This window comes from Leptidea sinapis, chromosome 28, assembly GCF_905404315.1.
Source record: "Leptidea sinapis chromosome 28, ilLepSina1.1, whole genome shotgun sequence".
Taxonomy (NCBI): Eukaryota; Metazoa; Arthropoda; class Insecta; order Lepidoptera; family Pieridae; genus Leptidea; species Leptidea sinapis.
In genome coordinates this window covers 10,144,420-10,166,894 of record NC_066292.1, presented here as the reverse complement: position 1 = coordinate 10,166,894, position 22,475 = coordinate 10,144,420, and the positions used below count along the sequence as shown (strand labels likewise).

At 34.8% G+C, this 22,475-nt stretch overlaps 1 protein-coding gene across 4 annotated transcripts in view; it reads right to left on the bottom strand.

The window, feature by feature from the left end:
* The window catches only part of LOC126972987 (insulin gene enhancer protein ISL-1), a 76,470-nt gene extending 71,318 nt beyond the window's left edge, over nt 1–5,152 (bottom strand). For all 4 annotated transcript variants that reach the window (XM_050820103.1, XM_050820104.1, XM_050820105.1 and 1 more), the window contains exon 1: nt 4,841–5,152. In XM_050820103.1, coding sequence (XP_050676060.1) covers nt 4,841–4,943 — 103 coding nt within the window. In that variant the 5' untranslated portion in view covers nt 4,944–5,152. The remainder of the gene's footprint in view (nt 1–4,840) is intronic.
* Between the last annotated feature and the right edge of the window lie 17,323 nt (nt 5,153–22,475).

Here is a 22,475-nt window from a genome sequence, read left to right as displayed (position 1 = left end):
ACGTCTGCAATAGCCTAATTAATATGTTTTAATGCGAGATGTTACCCTGATGAAGATGAGGTACAACGTTCCACACAACTTCTTTACGAATACAGCACCTTTAATATTAATAATAACTACGAGTTATTTTTTATGTAATTTAAAACAAAATGGTCATATTGTAAGTAAAGGCATTTAGTGAGTACTGTTATATGTAGATGAACATTATCTTTTGGTAATTGGTAGAGTTCTCGTTCTCGTATCGTTATGCGCGCTTAATACCATTGCTTGTGGCGGCGACGTGGGGCAGGTCGTTCCCTTCCCTAAAATATGGTCGAGGGAGGCGATGACTGCTCGCCGGGAAATCTGCTTCATGTTTTTTTATTTCTTTTATTTTTTTGAATGGCGAATCGTCTTTAAGCGAGCAGCATTGGGAGAGCTCAAACACATTCTGAGACATTTTTCTAAAGTTTTCATTGAAACACTCAGAGGAGGTGGTCCTTGTAAACAGAGATCTAATGAGAGTATTGAGAAGAAAAATGACTGGTCACAGCAGACTTAGCAAGTATCTATTCTAATGAGCTCAAACACCTTCTTTGTCCTGTGGTCTCTCTGTTATACAGCACGGGTAGAACTCAGATGAGTTACTCACGTTGAATTGTATCACCGGACATTAAATTAAATACAGAATTACATCCGAATCATGTCTGGCATTTCACAGCAATTTTCACTCACTTGAATCAAAATACGCTTAGAGGTAACGTATCTTTTGATCCTTGCTGTTGCAAATATCCATGGGCGGTTAGTGTGTTTACCCGCTCATATTTGAAGTAAAAAAACTCAAGTTCTATATAGGAAATCCGGAAACGAATTACGTAGTGTGTCGATTTTAATATTCTGGTGATTCTGGTTATTAAGAACAGTGGTGTGTGCTTTATTAAGACCACACGATAGAAATCTAATCTTCATCAAGGTGAATTTACAAAATATGAAAGACAACTTTTATTCTATATTCATGAAGAAAGATTTATTGATGTGTATACATTAGTCTGCTATTTTAGCTCTGACTGATCGCTCCCGTCGATTCGAGCGGATTTTCCCTGAACGAGTGATAACTTGCGCCTAAATAAGTTCAGTAATAATAAGTACTTCAGAAATGACTTTCTTTTGTGTGCAAATTTTCAGGTAAATCGGAGTTCTGGAATTGGGGATAATCATATAGAAATTGCGTTATCCAGGTTAAAATAATAAATATGAAAACCTAGCTATAGAACCAGCAGATGTCCACTTGATTTTTAGCAGTATGTGTTATGATCTGAATCCAAATGCACCACAAGAGGTCTTACGGCGTTTTATAATGTGAATGTGAATGTATATACGCAAGATGTACGATTCAGATTCAGTTTATGATCCCGCATAAAAAGGAAATAAACTCAACCGCTTCATATCATATTATAGCTGGAATGACCTAACGAGTGAGGCCTATCGTAATTAGATGTCCTAGGAAATTTATGAGATTAGCGAGAATTTTTTAGCGTTTCGAGAAAAGGAATGCGGTTTCGATTCGATTCTCGCCTAGAACATTGCACATTTTTTTAGTCAGTCAGTAAAGTAATGGAGTAACGGTGAAGAATGCAGGCAAATAAATAATGCAGGTCCGGTGGTATCAAAGCGTTTGCATGCAACTTCACCGGACTACCCAGGGACAAAATACGCAAAATTATAGGTATTATAACTGGCTACTGTCCCTTAAACAAGCATCTATTTACTATAGGTATGACGGACAGTCCTTTATGCAGAGGATGCATGGAGGCAGAAGAAACCCCACTGCATGTGCTCACAGAGTGGAGGAGTGTGTCCAAACAACGGGCAAAAATTCTACAATCGCTCGCTCTTCAAAAGCATCGCTCCTAGATGCCCTTATCAGTCTCAAAAGGCTTCTATCTTTTTGAGATGGACTGGGCTGGTTGGAGTAAAAAGATTAACTGACGCACAATGGCCCAATCAAGAGGATAAATGCGCAAACAACCCAGACAAACAATCTAATCGTTCTAAATTAGTCTGCAATCACATTGTACACCGGATTATGTCTATAGGCATAGAATTTTGGAACAATAGATGAAGATCACAAACTCCGTTGTTTTACTCCTAATTGAACCTTGTCGCTTATTTTGGTCCTGTTATTAATTGTGATCGAATATATTCCAAGTCATATGAGATGTGGTGGGCTTGATGAGAAAGCTCATGGTCGCCCAGAGGGCAATAGAGAGGGCTATGCTCGAAGTTTTCTTGCGAGATCGAATCAGAAATGAGAAGATCCGTAGGAATCCAAAGTCACCGATATAGCCCAAATGATTGTGAAACTGAAGTGGCTTTGGGCAGGGCACATAGTGCGACGGACAGATGGTCGTTGGGGCAGTGAAGTCCTCAAATGGCAACTACGTACCGGAAGACGCAGTGTTAGTAGGCCCCCTCCAGATGGACCGACGATCTGGTCAAGATCGCTAGATTACGTTTGATGAGGGCAGCGCAGGACCGATCGTCATGGAAATCTTTGGGGGAGGCCTTTGTCCAGCAGTTTACGTCTTCCGGCTGATGATGATGATGATATTCCAAGTGTACCTACAGTACCAGTTGATGAATAAAACCCGAAATAGTAAAACTGGAAGTGAAGCAACTATATGATGATCATCTATCTGCTTTCAAATTAGCCTTATGCTCTTCCGTTATTAACTGCCATAAGCAAATATTTAGCAACACGTGTTTCTGCCAACCCTAATAAATTCGCCTAAATCTGATCTTTACTCGCGGAGGCTGTGTGATAAGAATCTACAAAATACGTCAGCTGTTTGGCGTTTTACTCAAGATATTGATCAAAATTAGCCCAGCCGTTATATGTCCAAATATATATTATGTGGGTACTTTTAATAATATTGACACAATTTCACACAAATTATTTCGTGTAAAACTAGGGATAGCCTGTAGCATGGATGCAACACAACGATATATTTAATGCTATAAACACAGATATAAACATCGGTATTCATCATATAAATCTTTGCACCTACAGAGATTCGAACCCGGAACCTTTAACTAAGTAGGTAGGGTCACTAACCACTGTACTATATGGGTCGTCTGGCAAATGGGTTTAATACTATTAAACCCAATTCAGTCTCATTTTTGTAGAAAATGTAAACGTTGTATTGACATCATTTTTTAAGAAATACCTAGGAAATGACAAAGCCCTTTAAGACATATAGCGCTTAAAGTTTGAAATTAAACACAGTTAAAATTTTGAGAAGTGTTGCTGTATGCTTGTGAAAGTTGAAAGGATCATAAGAAGGTTCATCTCTCCAATTTATTGACTAGCTTTTTTGTGGGTATTTTGTCCTGTTTTTGTTTCTGTTCCTCCTTGGATACTTAATATCTTTAGGATATGTTGGGGTTCACGTTCTTCCAGATGCTGGATACTTTTAGAGTGATGCGCTCAGGATTCAGTTAGGATTTGACAACGTGTTTTCTTTTTCAAACAGAATCTACATCTCATAGAGCACTCTAGAAGGACTCATAGAGCTCCATGGTATGTAAATATTTGCATCTCTGCAGCAGCAAATTGACTTGCTTAATTTGATTAGACATAATCGGGTGCCGCGGACTTGTGACTATTTAATGAAAATATGGGACTAGACGAGCAGGACGTTCAGTTGATGGTAATTGTAACGCCCTACCCATTTTTGTAATGTGTAGTATGCAGTGCCGCTCAGGATTCTTGAAAAACACAAAAATTCAAAGCGATACCTACTACAAATGCGCTCGTCATCTTGTGACATAAGATGTTAAGTCTCATTTGCCTGGTAATTTCACTAGCTAGACCGAAACACAATAATGCTTACACATTACTGATACTAGACTAGTAAAAATTTTGAATAAATTATTTTTGGTATTTTTTCAGCCTTGTTTTAAATTTTGCATTTTTGGCTAAATTACAAAATATAGGATTTTAATGAATACAGTTTCGAGACAAGTAGGTACCTAATCAGTTAACCAGGTGGTTGGTAGGTAGGTAGGTACCTATGTTGCCTTTTTTACCTTGCCTTGCCCATTACCAGTCTGGACAACCCAAAGAACTAAATCATAAAGCTGATATAGGTAATATTAATTAAATAAAGAAAGAAAGAAATGTCGAGATAAATCAAAACAAAACGATTGATAAATCACACATTATGTAATGGAGTTTCCCATTTTCATGTCCAAATCGAATTCACCCGATTACTTAATTTTAAGTTCCTAAAGTTTCATGAAAAAGTTTAGTTTTTTAAGTGATTATAACTGATATTTCTGAGCTAGGGAAATAGTCTGTACGTATCTGGTCTGATACAATTTAATTTAAGAAAAATAAACTCTAAGTGCCGTAAGGCTTTATAAGATATTATTATATTGAAAATAAGTCAATTAATAGATTCAAACATAATGTTAAAAGTAAATTGAGCATAAGTATAGTAATACTTCATTAATAAAAAGGCTACTTGGCAGTAAAATAGATTGCTTTTAATCAATTACTTTGATTCTTATTGTTAATCATATAAATTGAAACTCTCTGTTATTGTTAGTAATCACAATAAAAACATTTTGCTCACTGAGTTGCTTCTGAGCTAAGTAATAATTAGAGATCCTAACTCAGGTATAACGGGTTTGAATTAGAACTTCACAACAATTCAATATCATTTAAAAAATTTAATACTTAGAGTAGTAGTAGCTAGGTCTACCAACACTTTGACATAGGTAGGTAACTTCTTAAATATTTCTAAAACAGTTGTTGGCTGAATAGCATAATGGTCATTGTCTTCATGCAAATACTTACTCGGCATCATTTCGACGTGTGAGGAAGTGTCCATGATATTGTGGTGGTGAAGCATGTCTGGCGGGGACTGCACCATCCCGCCACCCCCACTGGCCATCACCATCACTGTATCTATATCTTTCTACCACAGTTAATAAAAACACACCCAAGGTCTTTACTTAAAAATTAAACTAAAGATCCACCTTTTTCTAATTCGAATTACAAATATGACACTTTTTCTGACTAGCTGACGCCGGAACACAGAGAATGCACACCGTTTTTAAAACATCGACCTTTTTTCATTGACAGACGACGAGCAACTTTACCCGACAAAGGCCAAGCCCATACTGCCGTACTATATCTATAACTCTATGGATCGACGCCAAAGCGCATGTGTGAGCCAGCCTCTTGTCTGATTGGTCGGATTCAGAACGCCCTTTTGAATTCCTGCACTCGATTGGTCGAGAGCTTCCCATTTTCCCGCCCCGCGTCACCGGACCCTACACAAAATGGCGACCCCCTTACAGCCTTTTGATGCTTTTTTGAACATTTTCTTGGATAAAAAATAATCCTGTTCGGTTATAATGAGCATGATTTATGATTTAGTTCGGTCTTCTTTTTGTGGTTCACAATCTAGCCGTGTTGATCTTTCATGTTATTGGATTTTATCGCAAGCTCATTTAAATACTCGTAAGTATCGATTGTCGATTTACCCGCTGTACCTACATCATTAATTTCAAAATTTTATTTAACTTGCCTTCGTAGATAGGTATGTTATATGTACTCTTCTTTTATCTTTAGGGCTTTTTCTACAGCGTTTAGGCCTAGACAGGACTAGACTATCTTGTACTTAGATACTATTCTACTTATTACGGTTATACCTACCTATATTTATAATCTAAATAATATCTATTATTCAATGGTTTCTTTTATTTTTCTTTCCTTCATAATAAATAGCTACGTATCTAGATCTACCTACAGTTATCTAGTTAGTTACTATTTACTAGTTAAGTATATTTCTTATCTGTGATAATAATAATACTTAATAACAACTCACATAAAAACATAGGTTCATTACATACTTAACTATCATAGGTATTAACTTAATTATATGCAGTTACTTTTAAAGAGTAGATATACGTTTTTTCTGTTAACTGTTTGCCCTCCGACAAAGCCCTCCTTCAAGGTCTTCGAGTCTTTCGGGTTTTGCGTTATTCTAGTCGTCAATGGCCCTCCTATCTGTGTCAATTCATCCTCCCATTATGTCGTATCCTCTGCACCTAGCAATATAAGCATTATTTTTACATATAAGCATATTAAATGGGCACCTACTTAGATCAAACCAATTTAAAAGGTACCTAGGTATCAACAGTTTTTACCTTAAAATGCCCCTTAAACAGGTAAGACTCCACGCATAATTTTTATATTGCGTGTGGGTAGGTATATATATCTTTTTGTATTTACTTTTTTTATCTGCCTACTTACAGGTACCTAAATAAATTTAATTATATTAGTTGAGTTAGTTGAGCTAGCTTTTTGAGAAAATTCAACTTACCTACTATTATTAAAATCAATGGATATAACTTGGAAATCTACCAAAGTCATATTAATAATAAACGGTGAAGGCGCGGGGTTGCTCCAGATTCTTGCAAACTCATAAAATTCTTGTCTATTGATTTCAAAGTAGGGAACCTATTGTACCTTGGCACGTACCTAGGCCATTAGGCTGGTTTTAAAGATCTCCTAATGTTAAATTTTCCATAAATTACCGTCAATTCCTCAATGTGTCCTACGTACACTACACATAGTAGGTACTGGCCTAGGTACATAGGGTATTTTGTACCTGGCCATAAATCCCTTTTTTTGTTTTAATTGTTAAAACACGTGTAAGTATGAAATATATCTAAGTAAAATATAAAATTCTCATGTCGCGGTGTTTGTAGTTAAACTCCTTCGAAACGGCTTGACCGATTCTCATGAAATTTTGAGTACCTATTGGGTAGGTCTGAGAATCGGACAACATCTATTTTTCATCCCCCTAAATGTTAAGGGTGGTCCACGCCAATTTTTTTTTAATTTTTTTGATATTATTTTTTAAATTTGTTTGATTACGAGTCAGCGTAAAAAATACATACAACTTCAAATTTTCACCAATCTACGATCAACAGTTAATTTTGTATCGCGATTTTAATGTCGGCAATACAACGTTTGCTGGGTCAGCTAGTATTTTTATATTTTTATGGTGAATACTCAAACTGCAACGAAAAAAAATAATACCTTTAGAATTATGAAGCTGTTCTAATAACTCTTAACTAAATGCTCTTATTGTCACATGGTGAAGACGAAATGTTTCTATGTTTGAAGTACCTACCTAGTACCTAGGGATAGGCTGTAATTAGGCTAGTCAACAAGTTCAAAAACGTGTTAATTCTTGATAAAGTTCCTTAAAATATGAGTGACTTGGAATGCTGTCAAGTAAAATCGAATGAAAACTCAAAAACTATTATTATTTAAGGAATTTTGAAACCTTAAAGACGAGGAAATTCTCAATAAAAATGTTCCGACTCCTAGAACTCTGTCTCCTTTATTTAAAATTATAATTTTATTATATATTCAATGCAGAAAATAAGTCTCGCTGTTACGCCATATGGGCACACTACCGCTAAGCACTGTGTAGGTACCACATTAAATATTTTTTTTGTAGTAATAAATATAAATTTAAAGTTTTTATTACATTATAGTACCTATCATCCACACACGTAAAAAAATAAATCCTCGTTAATAAAAAAATTATTGTATATTAAAAAATAAATAGTGAATTACCTAACTATTTTTTGTAGTGAAATCTTCTTTAGCGCCGTTGAGAATTTTTCTTACTATGGGTATAAAATGTTAAACTCGCGTCAGGACACGTGACCTGATCGAAAATTCGTAAGACAGTCGTTGAAACTATGGATGAGAGTTGATTTTTCTGAGAGATAAACTTTTTAATGTAAAATAAATGTAATAGTTCTGAAGAATTTTTTTATGTAACATTAATAGTCATTTTTATGAACGATAACGCAATGAATTTTTAATGATGCTTAACCACAAAAATGCTAGTACTTTTATACTGCTAAATAAAGTAATTCGAGCGAAATTCATTCCAAAATATTAAAAAATGCACAACGTTAAAGTTCAAGTTTTCACTTCTGCCAGCACTCCCGTTACTATTACAATTCTGTATTCAAATACTCCTAGATATCTACGTATACCTTTATAAAAGTACTCAATCATTCCAGGTCACTTGTGTAAGCTAAGAAAAAGTAAATTAACCATTAAAACACCTCAAGCATACTCTGTAAATAAATAAAATTACTGGTAGCTATAAGAATTTTATCTAAACTAAATAAACAATTACAATAAATATATATAACTTTTTAAACATATTTAAAACAGAGTTCCCAATGTCAGGGCCTATCAGGCACCACAAGCGGCGCCCACCAGCATGATACTAAGACCAGCTATCGCTTCCCTTGCATTTCTTATGGATGGTAACGACCTGCGCCACCATGAGTAATGCCATTTAAATGAACCTGTATGATTGATTTGAGGTGATTTATTGTGGGAACAATCTTGGCATATTTAAAATGCTATAAATGATGAAATTTATTATTAATTCCGCTAAATCTCACTATATAACTTCGAAACATGTTTCGACTATACACAAGGCAAATTCAATAGCTGTTGTTACTCTCGTTGCAGTGTTTGGCGAAGCGACAGCTCCTTAGGATGCCTCGTGTCAATATAACAATAAATCATTATCCTTTTGACATTTAATAAATAGATTTGATTAATTGTAATCCAATTGGCACAATTGTCACTCAGGTAGGTATATAAGTTATCTTAAAATAGCAATAAAATACGCATATAATTGAAAGAAGATTCTACAACTTCCTCAAAATATTGTAGATGTCTTATTAAATATTAACTTTATTAACTTATTTGGTTGTTAGTTATAATAGTATATTTCGATTTTCATGTATTTTGTTCATCAATGTGACATGGAATCTTTACCTTTGTCGAATACCTAATTAAAGTATAAATTTAAATAAATAATAAAATTGTACATGTAAAAAAGTCAAGTTTTTTTTCGTTTCTTTGCCATTTCCAAACATATATTTAGTAAATAGTCTTTAACATATACATCATTATTTATATACACCACCAAAAAGTAGAAATTTCAAGGAACAAAACGGCCACTTCCTTGAAAACGCTGATATTTTGACGTGAGAATTTTCGATTGAAAATTAGGACTCTACTTCAAGAACGTCATTGTTCTTCTTCGATGCTTAAGTCAAAATTATTTTAAAAATAAATATTTCAAATAAAAAATGATTAAAATATATTTTCTGATATAAAAAGGTAGATAACATTTCACCAAACATCGTGGTTTTTTTTTGTAAAAAATAATAAACTAAAACCTTGGTTATTTGAATTTTTCACATAAATTTTGAGGTTATGTAAAGAGTGTTAAAACAAAAGTTGTAGATCTTTTTTAACACTTACAACTTTGCTATTTACCTTTTTTCCATATGACTTGTAGGTACTTTCGCCGGAGATCGAGATAAACCTGTTTTTTCAGCTCAGTTTTACAATAAATGTATTAAAGGGTAAAATTTACCCATAACATTAATAAAGCTTATTTGTTGACCTAAATGAATGAAATGATATTCGATATTTTTTTAGGAAAATAAGGGACGAGACAAACAGTACGTTCAGCTCATGGTAATTGATACGTCCTGCCCATTATAATGTAGTGCCGCTCAGGATTGACATTGTCACTCGTCACCTTGAGATATAAGATGTTAAGTCTCATTTGCCCAGTAATTTCACTAGCTGCGGTGCCCTTCAGGTCCAATCACAGTAATGTTAACACATTACTGCTTCACAGCAGAAATAGGCGCCGTTGTGCTACCCATAATCTAGCTGGCATCCTGTGCAAAGGAGCCTCCCTCTGGATTGATTAGTGATTTGGAAAATCTGTTGAATAGTTTGTAATGGGTTTATATATTTATATCAAAAATAAAAGAGACAGTCATGAGCCAAATCATGGGCATGGAATAACAGAACTCCGATCTACTCTGCAATAATAAACATCCAAAGCGTAGGTAGGTTTTTTGTTCAAATGAGTAATAAAACCTTACCTCTTCGTGAATAATCATCATAATTACTCAGAACTAAGGCGGATCTAAAGTTCAAAATTATTGATATCAATATCTTTATTCAATATCATGAATCAAACAGAAAAAAAAATTGAATTTCTGAAATGGTATTTACTATTTATATTATCTTGTGGCTTCTTCTTAGCTGAGTCGCGATAGTGAATTCATAGTAAATAAATTTAAATTTTTAACATGATTTATTGATCCTACTAAATAAAATAACTTTAAATTTGTTTTTTCTTTATATTTTTTTATTACTATCTCGAATATATTAGTTATCTATACGAGATAATAAAATAGAAATGCTCGAACGTTTTGATATATCTACGTAAGGTATGGGTAAGTTAAAATAAAAAGTTAATGAATCGTACACAAAAATCAAAATAGTTATCAGAAGGCAATTGTAGGTGCTTGTTAGGTTACATATACCTACTGTTTTCTATGGAGAGTAGGAAAGGACGTTCACGTATTTAGGCCGTGATATATGAAGGGCCAATACCTACCGTATTGGCCCTTCATGCACTCAGAATGAGATTCACTACGGACTAAGAACCTCCTCTATGATGGTAGCTCTTTCAGCGAAGTCGGGTAGGGCCGTGGAGGCCAACTTTATAGCTCACAGTCGCTGGGTGGCTGTTAGGAGACGTGGACCTCGGACCGTCGCCATGATAGCGAAAAGAGAAGATCATTAAGTATCTAATATAATTAAACAGTCGGTTGGACTTTAGGTCTGAAGAGATATTACATTTTCCAGCGAATGCTGTGATGTATGTATGTATACACTGTTAATAATAAGTAAAGGTGTACTACTAGGTGTAATTTTCCGGATTATTGAAAAACCCAAAAATTCTGAGCGGTACTACAACTGCGCTCGTCACCTTGAGACATAAGTTGTCTTATTTCCCCAGTAATGTCACTAGCTACGGCCCATTATAATGCAGTACCGCTCTGCAGGATTCTTGAAAAATTCCAAAAATCTGAGCAGTACTACAAATGCGCTCGTTGCCAAAAGATATTAAGTCTCATTTGCCCATTAATTTCACTACCTATGACGCCTAATAATTGAAATTATTGACTAATTATATACACGACGCGACATTCCAAAATTGTAAAATGAAAAGTTTATTTATTTAGGTGAATTAGGTATTTTTATCTTTTAATGAAAATTATGCAATCGTTCCGCCAAGCTGTACAATGTAAGGTTTCATTTAATTTATGGTATTTTTGAGTTATCATCACTACGAAAAACAGTATTTTTTTTGGGCCTCACACTTATGGACGAGCCAATGTAACCCTATTTAGATATCTCCGCTGTCCTTCCGTCTGTCTGTCCATCTGTCGGCTTTCTCATCATAATAACAATCGTCAGCTTAATTTTATTGAAAACCAAATTTGCGAATTCAAAATTTTTACTTTTTGGTTATTGTTATTCTGCCCTTTCGTTACTTAATATCATAAAAAATACACAGTGGTATTGCTCGTGAACGGGCGCTACTTCCGGTGGCCGGATGATTCTTTTATCAGTAACTCTGCTTCATGTTTTCAAAAATAAAGTTAGTTCATATATTGATAGATTTTTTTTTTATTATATATAAGTATAAGAGGAGGCAAACGGGCAAGAGACTCACGGGATGGGGAGTGGTGAGTCATCCGCCAATGAATATCCGCAACAACAGGTGTCAAGAGATGCGTTGCCTGCCTTTAAATTGGGAGTATACTCTCTTGAAGGTCCCTCAGCTATGTTAGTTCGGGAAAACAGCCGGTAATTGATTCCACAAAGTGGCTGTGTGGGGCAAGAAATTTCGGTGCAGTTGTGGAATACCAGACGTCAACGTGATGCGTGATGATTTTTATTATTGCTAATACTATATTGCTCATATAATCCATTTATTTCCTTGACGACCGATATAGCGGAATGGTTAGTGACCCTGACTACTACGCTAGAGGTCCCAGGTTCCAATCCCAGTAGGTGTAATCATTTATATAATGAATATGAATGTTTGTTTCCGAGTCATGGCTATTTATATGTATTTACGTATGTTTAAGTAACTATGTTGTATTAAATATATCGTTGTCTTGTACCAATAGTAATAATTTGTGTAAATGTGTGTCAATATTATATTTTTAATATATTTATTTACAGTGTGGGTAGATTGATGCATATTCTGCTGTAAGTACTCAATACCTAACTCTTGTGTTTTTTCTTATTAATTTACATTTATTTTCTTAGATAATTTTTACCTCTAGACAGAGTATCTTGCTGTTATACAACAGGTAAAAACAGGCCAGAAATATTAGTTTAGTAATATAAGTTTATTTTATTGAATTACTAGTGTAAGGCATTTAGTATTTGACGTTTTCAGAGTATTTTTCACGCATTACAAAAATACTTGTAAACTTATGCTATTAAAATAACTTATAAAATGATAAAGCTGTAAATGTTGTCTTAAAAAGACGCCAATGATTTCTTTCCATTTCTTCTATTTAAATCTCAACCTTTTTCAAAGTGGTAAAAAACTTAAAATAATTGATTTTTATTTTATTACCTTGTACCCACCGTACAACCATCAACCCTTCCTATGCGAGAAAATAATTCATAAGAAAAATATGTCTGTATATTCCTGTTCAATGCAATCTTATGAAATTTGTCATACATTAAAACTAGATATAACTTTCCAAATTCATTTATAACCACAGGTTGCAACTGTGTAAGAATAATTTTCTCTTACCTCAATCAATTAACAAGACTAATTAGTTCAAATAAAAAAAACTACTTCTGCTAATCAAGTTATCAGATCGTCAACGTGTGCGGCAGGCTAAAGAAATTGGCGCCAAATTACGACTGCCATAGATAAAACACGTTTGTTTTTTTTATGGCTTTGAATACGGATATACTTATCTTGAACAGATGACAAATGCAGATTAAAAAAGACTGAGTAATAGAGTTAGCAAATGTGAACGGAAATGAAAGGTGCTCGGTTTAAAATTCCAATATATATATATCGATGGTTGATGACGTAATGGTAATCTTATCTATGGAGTTTAGTTTTTTTTTTATATGAAATGCGCAATGGCTTGTCTAAAGAGTAATGACTGACGTGAATATTATGTTTGTATACAGGATGTTCCAGAAAGAATGGATAATCCTGGAGCGACTTTTTTAAAACTTCATAAAATGTTCACCAATGGGATTTTTTTTGGGTATTTTTTTAGCGCCTGTCCTTTGTATTATGGAGCATGAATATCCATTTTTTCTGGGACTTCCTGTATAGCGCACTTGATCACATACAACATGCGCTCGTTTTATGGCATTTTGAATATTTCTAATCTGGCCCATCTAAAATTAGCGATTTCTTCTTTAATTTCAGATTTCAAGTCTACCAAGGTCTTTGAATTATTGTGGTCAAAAAAATATTTTCAAAAGTACCAAGAAAAGTCTGATATTTCTAGATCTGGTGATGTTTTCTTTTTATCGAATGAGTTAATGCCAAGACTGTTTATGACTTGTCAATAAAAATTGGTTACAGTAACAATAGATTCTCTTTCCTTTTCTTTCTTGTTGTATCTTCGTTAGAGATGTTCTTCTTTCTCGCACACTTTGTTTGTCTATACGCTAGTATATTGTATAAGTCTATGGTTTGAACCATGTTTGAACTGAGTATTTTTTGGCATCAATTTTTTCAGACTATCCGGGAAAATGATCTCGCAGTATTTTCTCCTCTCCTAACGCTTACATCCACATTAGCTATAACTTACCAAGGCCTCGGTAACTTAAGTTATAGTGGCCTCTTACGGCCGTTCCCAATATACTATCTACAGATAGAGATAAGTAACTACCTTCTACTGTCAGTAATTAGCTGTCAATAATCTGAAGTTGTCCCAATATACCCGAAAAGTCATTCTTATCGCTTTATATTGGGACTCGTGAATTGCAATCTCTATACAAACTTCTATCGCTGGTAAGCTATACGTCCTCCCATTGACAGACAGCGTGTAATAAGCAGAATTACCGTCAATAAGTTTATTGGGATAGAAAAGTCAACGATTGCTATGATTTTTATCTGAAGTAGGCCACAACCGGAGATAGACTGAATATTGGGACAGCCGATAAAGCGATGATACACTTCACATCATTGTTGAAATCAATACAAATCTGCACGATTACTTAAGACAGAAAAGAATTAATTCCCCTTCGGTCCGTCGACCGGACGCAGGGGTCGAAACGGACCGGAAATATCCGGGACGTCTGTGCGGCTTTATTGATTACGGCTAATTCATTTCTATGCATCTCTGAATCACGAGAGAAATCGTTTCTTACCCGGTCGGAAATTTATAGTTCCACTTCCGGTCTTGAGGCTGCACAACCTTCTGTTAAAACAACCGGACCTGACAAACGTTGGCATTCTTGGCTTGCTTGAAAAATTGTTAAGAAAAATAGGTGTGAAATTTTTGTCTTTATGTGTTTTGTCTCTGATCTGTGAATACTCTTTTTTATGCAAGAGGAGGACAAACGAGTACACGGTTCATCTGATGTTAGGTGATCAATTTGCAGTAAAAAAAAAGCGGGCAGAAAATCCCTCTAGGGATAACAGCACCATTGCCGGTGTATACGCTTTTTTGAAGGTATCTATGTTGTATCGTCCTAGAAGTATCAAGCCAATTCAGCTAAAGCTCATTTCATAGTTTGTAGTCTAAAGCCGGCTACACACTTATGACACGAAAGCCACGAACTTTGAGTTAGTGGATATCATCGCGGCGTCACGTTCGCAAGTTGCGGCGTTTCACGAACGAGCGAACAAAATGTTACGTTGCGAATGCTATATTTTTCGCGGATAGTTCACTCGTAAATCTTGGTCGTGATTCAAGGGCAAGTGTAAAGCCGGCATTAGAAAAGTTTAAGGGTATTTTAATAAAGTATGAATAAAAATCTTAGGTCTAGGTTATAGTGTTACCCATTGGCTATAATTTATAGATTACAGGGATCCATCTAAATACAAAAAATCGTAAATCTCTGTTCGGAGTTCAATGATAAATTCACTTCAGACGTAGAGGCAAATTACCTGTACGTATGTGTAGAATATACAGATGACAACTCCACATAGCGTTAATGTAAAAAATTGGGATGCTTTCGGCGTTATGGTTGGGTAAATATACCCTGCTATGTATATCTTAATTTATATAAAATACGTGACACGTTGTTTGTCCGCGATGTACTCCTAAACTAATGAACGGATTTAAATGATTTATTTACTTCATGGTTTTTGTTGCAGTGCAGTTTAGTCCAACTTGAGAGATAGGATAGTTTGTATTTCGATTTGGGACCCATAATTATTTTTATTTCCAATATTTGTTTTGTATGGGCATATTTTCTGTGAGAGAATTTATTGACGCGAGGTTTGACAGTTCTGCTGTGAAACAATTCCATTATAACAAGGAGCATATGTTACGAAATAATTCTTGATGTAATGAAAAATTATTGACAAATTCAAAAAAACAGTATTTTATTTACAGCTAGTCAGCTAGTTATATGTATATATATATCAAGAAGTATGCTAGAAGCTTCAGCTTTATTTGTTGATATAGTAAAACTATTAATGATTCTTTCCTTGTATATATAAAATATTTCCGTTATATTGTGTTACGTTTATATAAATATAATGTTAAACTTATATAAATATAATGTTATTTATTTAAATATAATGTTAAGCCTAAAGATATATATATTACCTAGATTACTTAGTTATACCTAGATAGTTGCACAAAGGTATTTAATTGATATGCAGGAACTACATTCCTCGCTACTGACGGGGAAGCGCCCATACGTTTTTTTTTAAATTTCGAATGTAGTTTGATTTGTATGTATTTTGACTGTTTATAATTATGAATATTCATTCTTTAAGGAATAAGCGATATGTCCTCTCCATACAATAATTCTCCTTTCCCCTTCTCTCTCTATATCTCTGTTATCTGCACATATTAGTATATTTTATTCATAACATATCTTTTTAACCGACTTCAAAAAAGGAGGAGGTTCTCAATTCGTCGGTATTTTTTTTATGTTTGTTATCTCTTTCGACTGGGTGAACCGATTTTGATAATTCTTCGTCTTCTAAATCGTAACATTTCTTTTGAATTTAGTATCACGTTATTAGTATTTCGGGGTGAGAAATCGATTCAGCTAAGTTCAATTTTAAAAAAATGTAGTTTTATCCTTGTTTTAATGAGAAACAGCTACAATAACATTAGAATACAAAGGTAAGTTTCGCCACTATAGCTCAGATGGGACATTGGGTGATCCGGAAAGCAGAGGACCCCGGTTCGAACCAGTGGGAGGCTCCTTTGCACAGGAATCCGGCTAGATTATGGGTACCACAACATTAATGTGTCGACATTACTGTGTTTCGGTTTTAAGGGCGCCGTAGCTAGTGAAATTACTGGGCAAATGAGACTTAACATCTTACGTCTCAAGGTGGCGAGCGCAATTGTAGTTTTCCAAGAATCCTGAGAAGCACTGCATTGTAATGGGCATGGCGTATCAAACCATTAGTTGAACAACATGCTCGTCTCGTACCTTATTTTCATAAAAAAATCCAGATGTCCTATTAGTTTCTTTTTGTTCAAAGTTTTGTACATTCTTAAAAATCCGAGCAAGGTTCGGTCGTCCAGATACAAACTGTGTATAAGAGATCACTGTGTACCGTATAATACGGATTAGGTTATGGTAGAAGTAGCTTCAAGAAATACTCTTTGGGACTATACCACCTTATTGGTGCAAGATGTTAACTAGGCTGTATGGCATCTTTGCCTATATCGTCCTGGAGTACGAAAAAAACAAGGTGTTAACTGTGTACCGTGTGACAGGGAATCAGTAAGAAATGTTTGTCCAGCAATAAACAAGAGTATCACGTTTGGTACAGTTAAAATGAACAATATTGACATTTACTCGCTACTGACGGGGCGGCGCCCTAACACAATTAACAGGAGAATGTTGAGCGCCGCGGCCTGCCCATGTGAAGTGGACAATTGAAATATCAAAGTTGGAATTGCACCTGAGACGCATTTACAAATATCTTAGTAGTTATGATATCTTAGTAGTTTTATATCAATATATTATATAATGGGGACACAGCACAGATATAAACAGAGCATTGATTGCTCAAAAAAAGTGTATGAGAGCAATGTACGGGATGCATCTTGAGCAACCCACATTTAAAAAACTAGGATTGTTACCTTTGCCGTCGCTTTATATTTTCGAGATATGTATGTTTGTAAAAAAAATAAAAATTGCTTAGGTTAGCTTATTATATTAATCTGCGGAACCGACGTGATCCACAAGACTCGTTCTACATGATGTTTCCAAAATTACTAAATATAATAAAAGTTGTGTATGTAATTGTGTTTGTGTTTATAATAAGTTACCAAGTAGCATTAGTAGTAGCAATTTAAATTCTAGATTATTTAAGAATTAGTAGAATTCACAACGAGTGCACAAAACCAACCATTTTTTATCCGAGACTTTTAGCATATAGTAATGTCGAGGATAAAATGGTTTTGTGGACGAGTTATAAGCTCTGCTTTTCATTTCGATTGCGAGGAAATAAAACAGTAGTAAGTATAACATGTACATTTTTAACAATTTTAGCAAATTTTAAGAAATTAATAAACACACGAAAAAACAAGACCTGTTTCCCGCCGCTTTTTTTAAAATCGTACGACATTGATATTAGGCTTGGGCTCCAGACCTATACAGCCTACTATTAAATTAATTTTGTGATATATATATTTTTTTAATTAATTAAATAACCTACTGTATTTTAATTAAAATTTTAATATCTTTTAAAAACACATGAGGCAAATAAATTAAAGTAAATATTATAAAATAACAAATTCTATCTATGAACTTTTTATTGTGTTTGGCTGTATGGCTCATTTTCTTTGCCTTAATATAGACACATTTATGAGTGCACTTGTGCACAAAAATCGTTTTTTTGCAGCCTATATCGTGCACAAATAAGCAATTTCAGAGCATGAGAAATGAAAAAGTTATATAGTTGGCTAAATGCATATAATTTTTATAGTGTTAAGGAATTGATGGTTAAGTAATTCTGATATTAATTGTATAAAGTTAATTTAAATATTTGCATACCAGGAATAGTACTAGCAAAACATCTAAGCTCATTATTATTATATTTTAACACCTATGTATACTATGTTTTTGCAAATAAATATATTATTATTTCAATCATAATATATTATTGAAGATATAGCTTCTAATGACGCGTTAAGGAAGAAATTATGAGGATTATTTTTTCACGATGCGAACGCAAATAATTCTCCATCTAGTATAGTGTGAAGTGAAATCTCTATTCAAGATATTTATTATTTATAATTATGATAATTTATTTATATCACAAACAATATTCTGTATGCCAATACTGTTCATTTATTAAAAAGACAATATAATAAAGATATTACATAAGTAAAGTGGATAAAGGTTTCATTTAAAATTATATGTAAATACTTTGGTCAACCTCAATGAAACTAAAGAAACCAAAATCTCAGGGAGTTTTACATCTTTGTGCCGTTTGGTGTCAGATACTTGGCACGTGGGTCCAGAGAAGTAGTGAATGTGCACACGCCTCAATTTAGCTACCGGAAAACCAAGCTCTGGCAGCTGTTTCGGTGAACAGATCAGCTACGCAGAAATGCTGCCAGTTCTTGGTACACTTCCCCGTAACGATAGTTTTTATTTAATGTAATCATTTGTAATCATTCAAATATTTTTATTCAAAGGATATGAAATCACTTATTGAAAGTCAAAACCTATTCGGAAATGAATGTCATACCGTCCGTGTCATACAACATTTATGTTTTCCAGTGGAAGGTTGCTTTGCACGTCGACGCCTTCTCTGCTAGCATTATTATTATTAGCCGTAGCTATTATTATTAGGTACTAGTTACATTACTGGGCTATTAAGAAATGAAGATCGCAATAATTGAATACAATAGCTGAAACAGATAGATATTACTAACGATCAGGTTAAAGTCCTGCTCGTCTCAAAACTTTTTCTCTTTAAAAATATAAATTGTGTCACTGAAGTTTTTTTATATAGCCTACATATATTTTATTAAATGAATAAGGACTTTTGCATAATGCAAACTGCTATTATAAAAACATTTTAAAGTATAGTCCTTTTTAATGGATACCATTCCAACGCTAAGTCAATTCTGACACGCCCTAATCACAATGAGTACAGTAGCCAAGTTTGTAGATAACATTAGTCGCACATACAATAGCGCCTCAACAAAACATTTGATGTGGCAACAAAAATTCTTCTGGCATAATCGCTTTACCTAAGCCTTGTGACGCGCCGCCGACAAAAGAGCATCAAGCTCACGAAAAAAGAATAGTGAAACCTCTTTTGTCAAAATATAGGGCGCATTTGACACATCGTTTGGCGCCAAAGTGACATTGTATTGATTTTATATTGTGAGAGGTTCTTGTGAGTTTTCAGGGTTTAAATAACAAAAGATTAACTATTATGCCTTACGGTTGCGTCTACATCTTAAGCAAAAACGTTGATAAATATAGTTATTTATTATATATAGCACTCTAAACTCTATTGAAACAATATTGGCAAAATTTGGCGGGTAACTCTTTTCAGAAACTTCGAACTGAAATACTTTTCTCCAAAATTCTAATTAGTAATTAATGTGATTAATGAAAGCAAAGCCTATCAAGTATTATTTTACCATTAGTAAGACAAACAAGGTAAACATCCTAATTTAATTCTAAACTAGATTGATAGTACTTACATAATTATTAACGATCTTACTGGTACGTAATAAAGAAATTAACGATTCTGAAACCTGTATTTCTTGAATTTTTGTATTACCTTTATGCATGCACAGATTCATCTCAAACCAGTATATATAAGCTATTGCAGAGTACAATAAACGTGAATAAGATCGCGGAAACACTATTTTTTGCGTACCTTACTTTTTTTAAATGGGTCAGAACTCTTTTGTGGCCAATTCGCAGTTGTTCAGCTATGTCGTGATAACTAAGCCGATCTTTGTCCACTTTATCAATAATGTCATTTTATAGGAACAGGGCGACAAGACTGAGGTGCATCTTTGATATCGAAATTACCTGGTTGAAAACGGTTAAACCACCTTTGTACTCTGTCAGAAAGGACTCTGCACTAGGTCACATTGTACAGAATTTTTCCAATAGATTCACTCATTTTGTCAAAAACAACTGAAATATAGTTGAAAACAACTACGTACTAATTCATTTCCTTTTTTTAATGTAACCTCTTTAATGTCATCCAAACCAGCCAGCTACAAATCGTAAAAAAAATATTACAAGCCTACTACTACTGCCTATATACGAAAAAACTTTTTCCTCGACATTAAAATGTATTCCTAGTTGTTGTCTTTAGCAGTAGACCGACGCCGATAACTTCTAGCGAGCAGCGTCAAAAATAAAACAGTTATAATTGTAAAACAAACATGCAATAAAACTATAGTTGTTATCTGCTGGCTTCTAGATAATGTTATTGCTTCGATAGAATACAAACAACACTAAAAGCTATGCATTATATCAGCTACTACGCCATATGTGCTCTCGAGTTACGAGTGTACATATTTCATTTGATATCAGCCAATTCTGTCTGATGGTGGAGTGGTATAAATGTACACTATCACGGAGCCTCCGGTTCGATCCTCGCCCGCCACAAACCAATATGTTTTCGCGTTTCGAATTCATATATAAGTTTATTAACGACGCTTCATAAGGTCGGCAACGCTCTTGTTATTCCTCTGTTGGAACAAGAGAGTATCAGCTGCGGTGATGACATACCAGTGGACCATTTAACAGTGGGAGGCTCCTTTCCACAGGACGCCGGCTAGATTATGGGTGCCACAACGGCGCCTATTTCCGCCGTGAAGCAGTAATGAGTAAGAATTACTGTGTTTCGGTCTGTAAGGCGCCGTAGCTAGTGATATTTATGGACATTTGTTTAAGACTTAAAATCTTATGTCTCAAGGTGACGAGCGCAATTGTAGTTCAGACTTTTTTGAGTTTTTCAAGAATCCTGAGCGGCGCTGCATTGTAATGGGCAGGGAGAATCAATTACCATCAGCTGAACGTCGTGCTCGTCTCGTCCCTTCTTGTCATAAAAAAAAACAAGCCGTAGCAAGAGAAAGTACTGGGTTAATGAGACTAAACATTTTATGTTTCAAAGTGCACGATTGAGATAACGCTTAGAATTTTGGGTTCAATCGAGGATCTTGAGCGGTACTTCATTGTAATGGACGGGACGTAAAACTTACCATCACGTAATCGTCTTGGTCGTCCCGTCACTTTATTTCATAAAAAAATGAAAACATAAATAGTTTGCGCATTAACGTTTGCATTAATCAAGTTAATTTTATCATGCCTATAGCGGCTGGCTGTATCAGCCGTCACGTTAGGATTAATGAAGTCACCCGCAGGGCTCCTTCTCATGTCCAAGTTACGTCAGTTGGTGCTAGGGTCTGTTGCTTCGACAGCCGAGGACAGCGAGCGTCGCAAATATGTCGGTCTCAGTGAGTCATACATTTTTGTGCCGCTTGGTGTCGAGACACTTGGCTCGTGGGGCCAAGAGGCGTGGAGAATGTCCAAAGTACAATCTTCGCGCCTGTAAATCCAAGCGCTGGCAGCTATTTCGGTCAACAGATCAGCCTAGGTATCCAACGCGGAGATGCTGCCAGTAGGTATTCTTGGTACGCTTCCACGTAATGATAGTTTTAATTTAACGTACTCCTAGTATTGTGAATGGAGTTATAAGATTTATTTTATTAGAATGCGGCGTTATTGATGTGTAGCACGAGAAAAGTACCTTCAACAACAGACATTTGATGGTTCCCAAAACATTAACAGCAGCCACCCGATAAGAGCTGAAATATTCTTGAGCACTTGATGTCGGTTAACATCTAAGCGCCATCTGGTCCGCTCAACAGTAGTTTATTGAATGCACTCCGATGTTCGATATTCAGTTCAGATATAATGATCTTTTTAGAGAGTCAAGTGTTGGTTGGCCTTCGTTTTAGAATAAATTTGGACGAAACATATAAATGCATAATAATTTAATACTCGTAATGTAGATATAGATATAGCATTAGGAAAAGGACAAATTTGATAGATGCTCTTGAGTACGCTGTAACACAAAAGTGGCGCTGTGCAAGTCATGTGGCGAGATTCATGGGCAAAAGATGGACAGTAGAAACGAGAATTTGGGAAGGACCATCTGGCAAAAGAAAAAGAGATGGTAGATGAACCTAAAACTCTACTTCAACCAATTCAACACATGTTTTCCCTTTACACGAGGCAATGTTAGATATCAAGTAACAATATTTCAGTAAATATACCATAGTTACATGTTGTTTAATGAGGAAAAACACTTCAA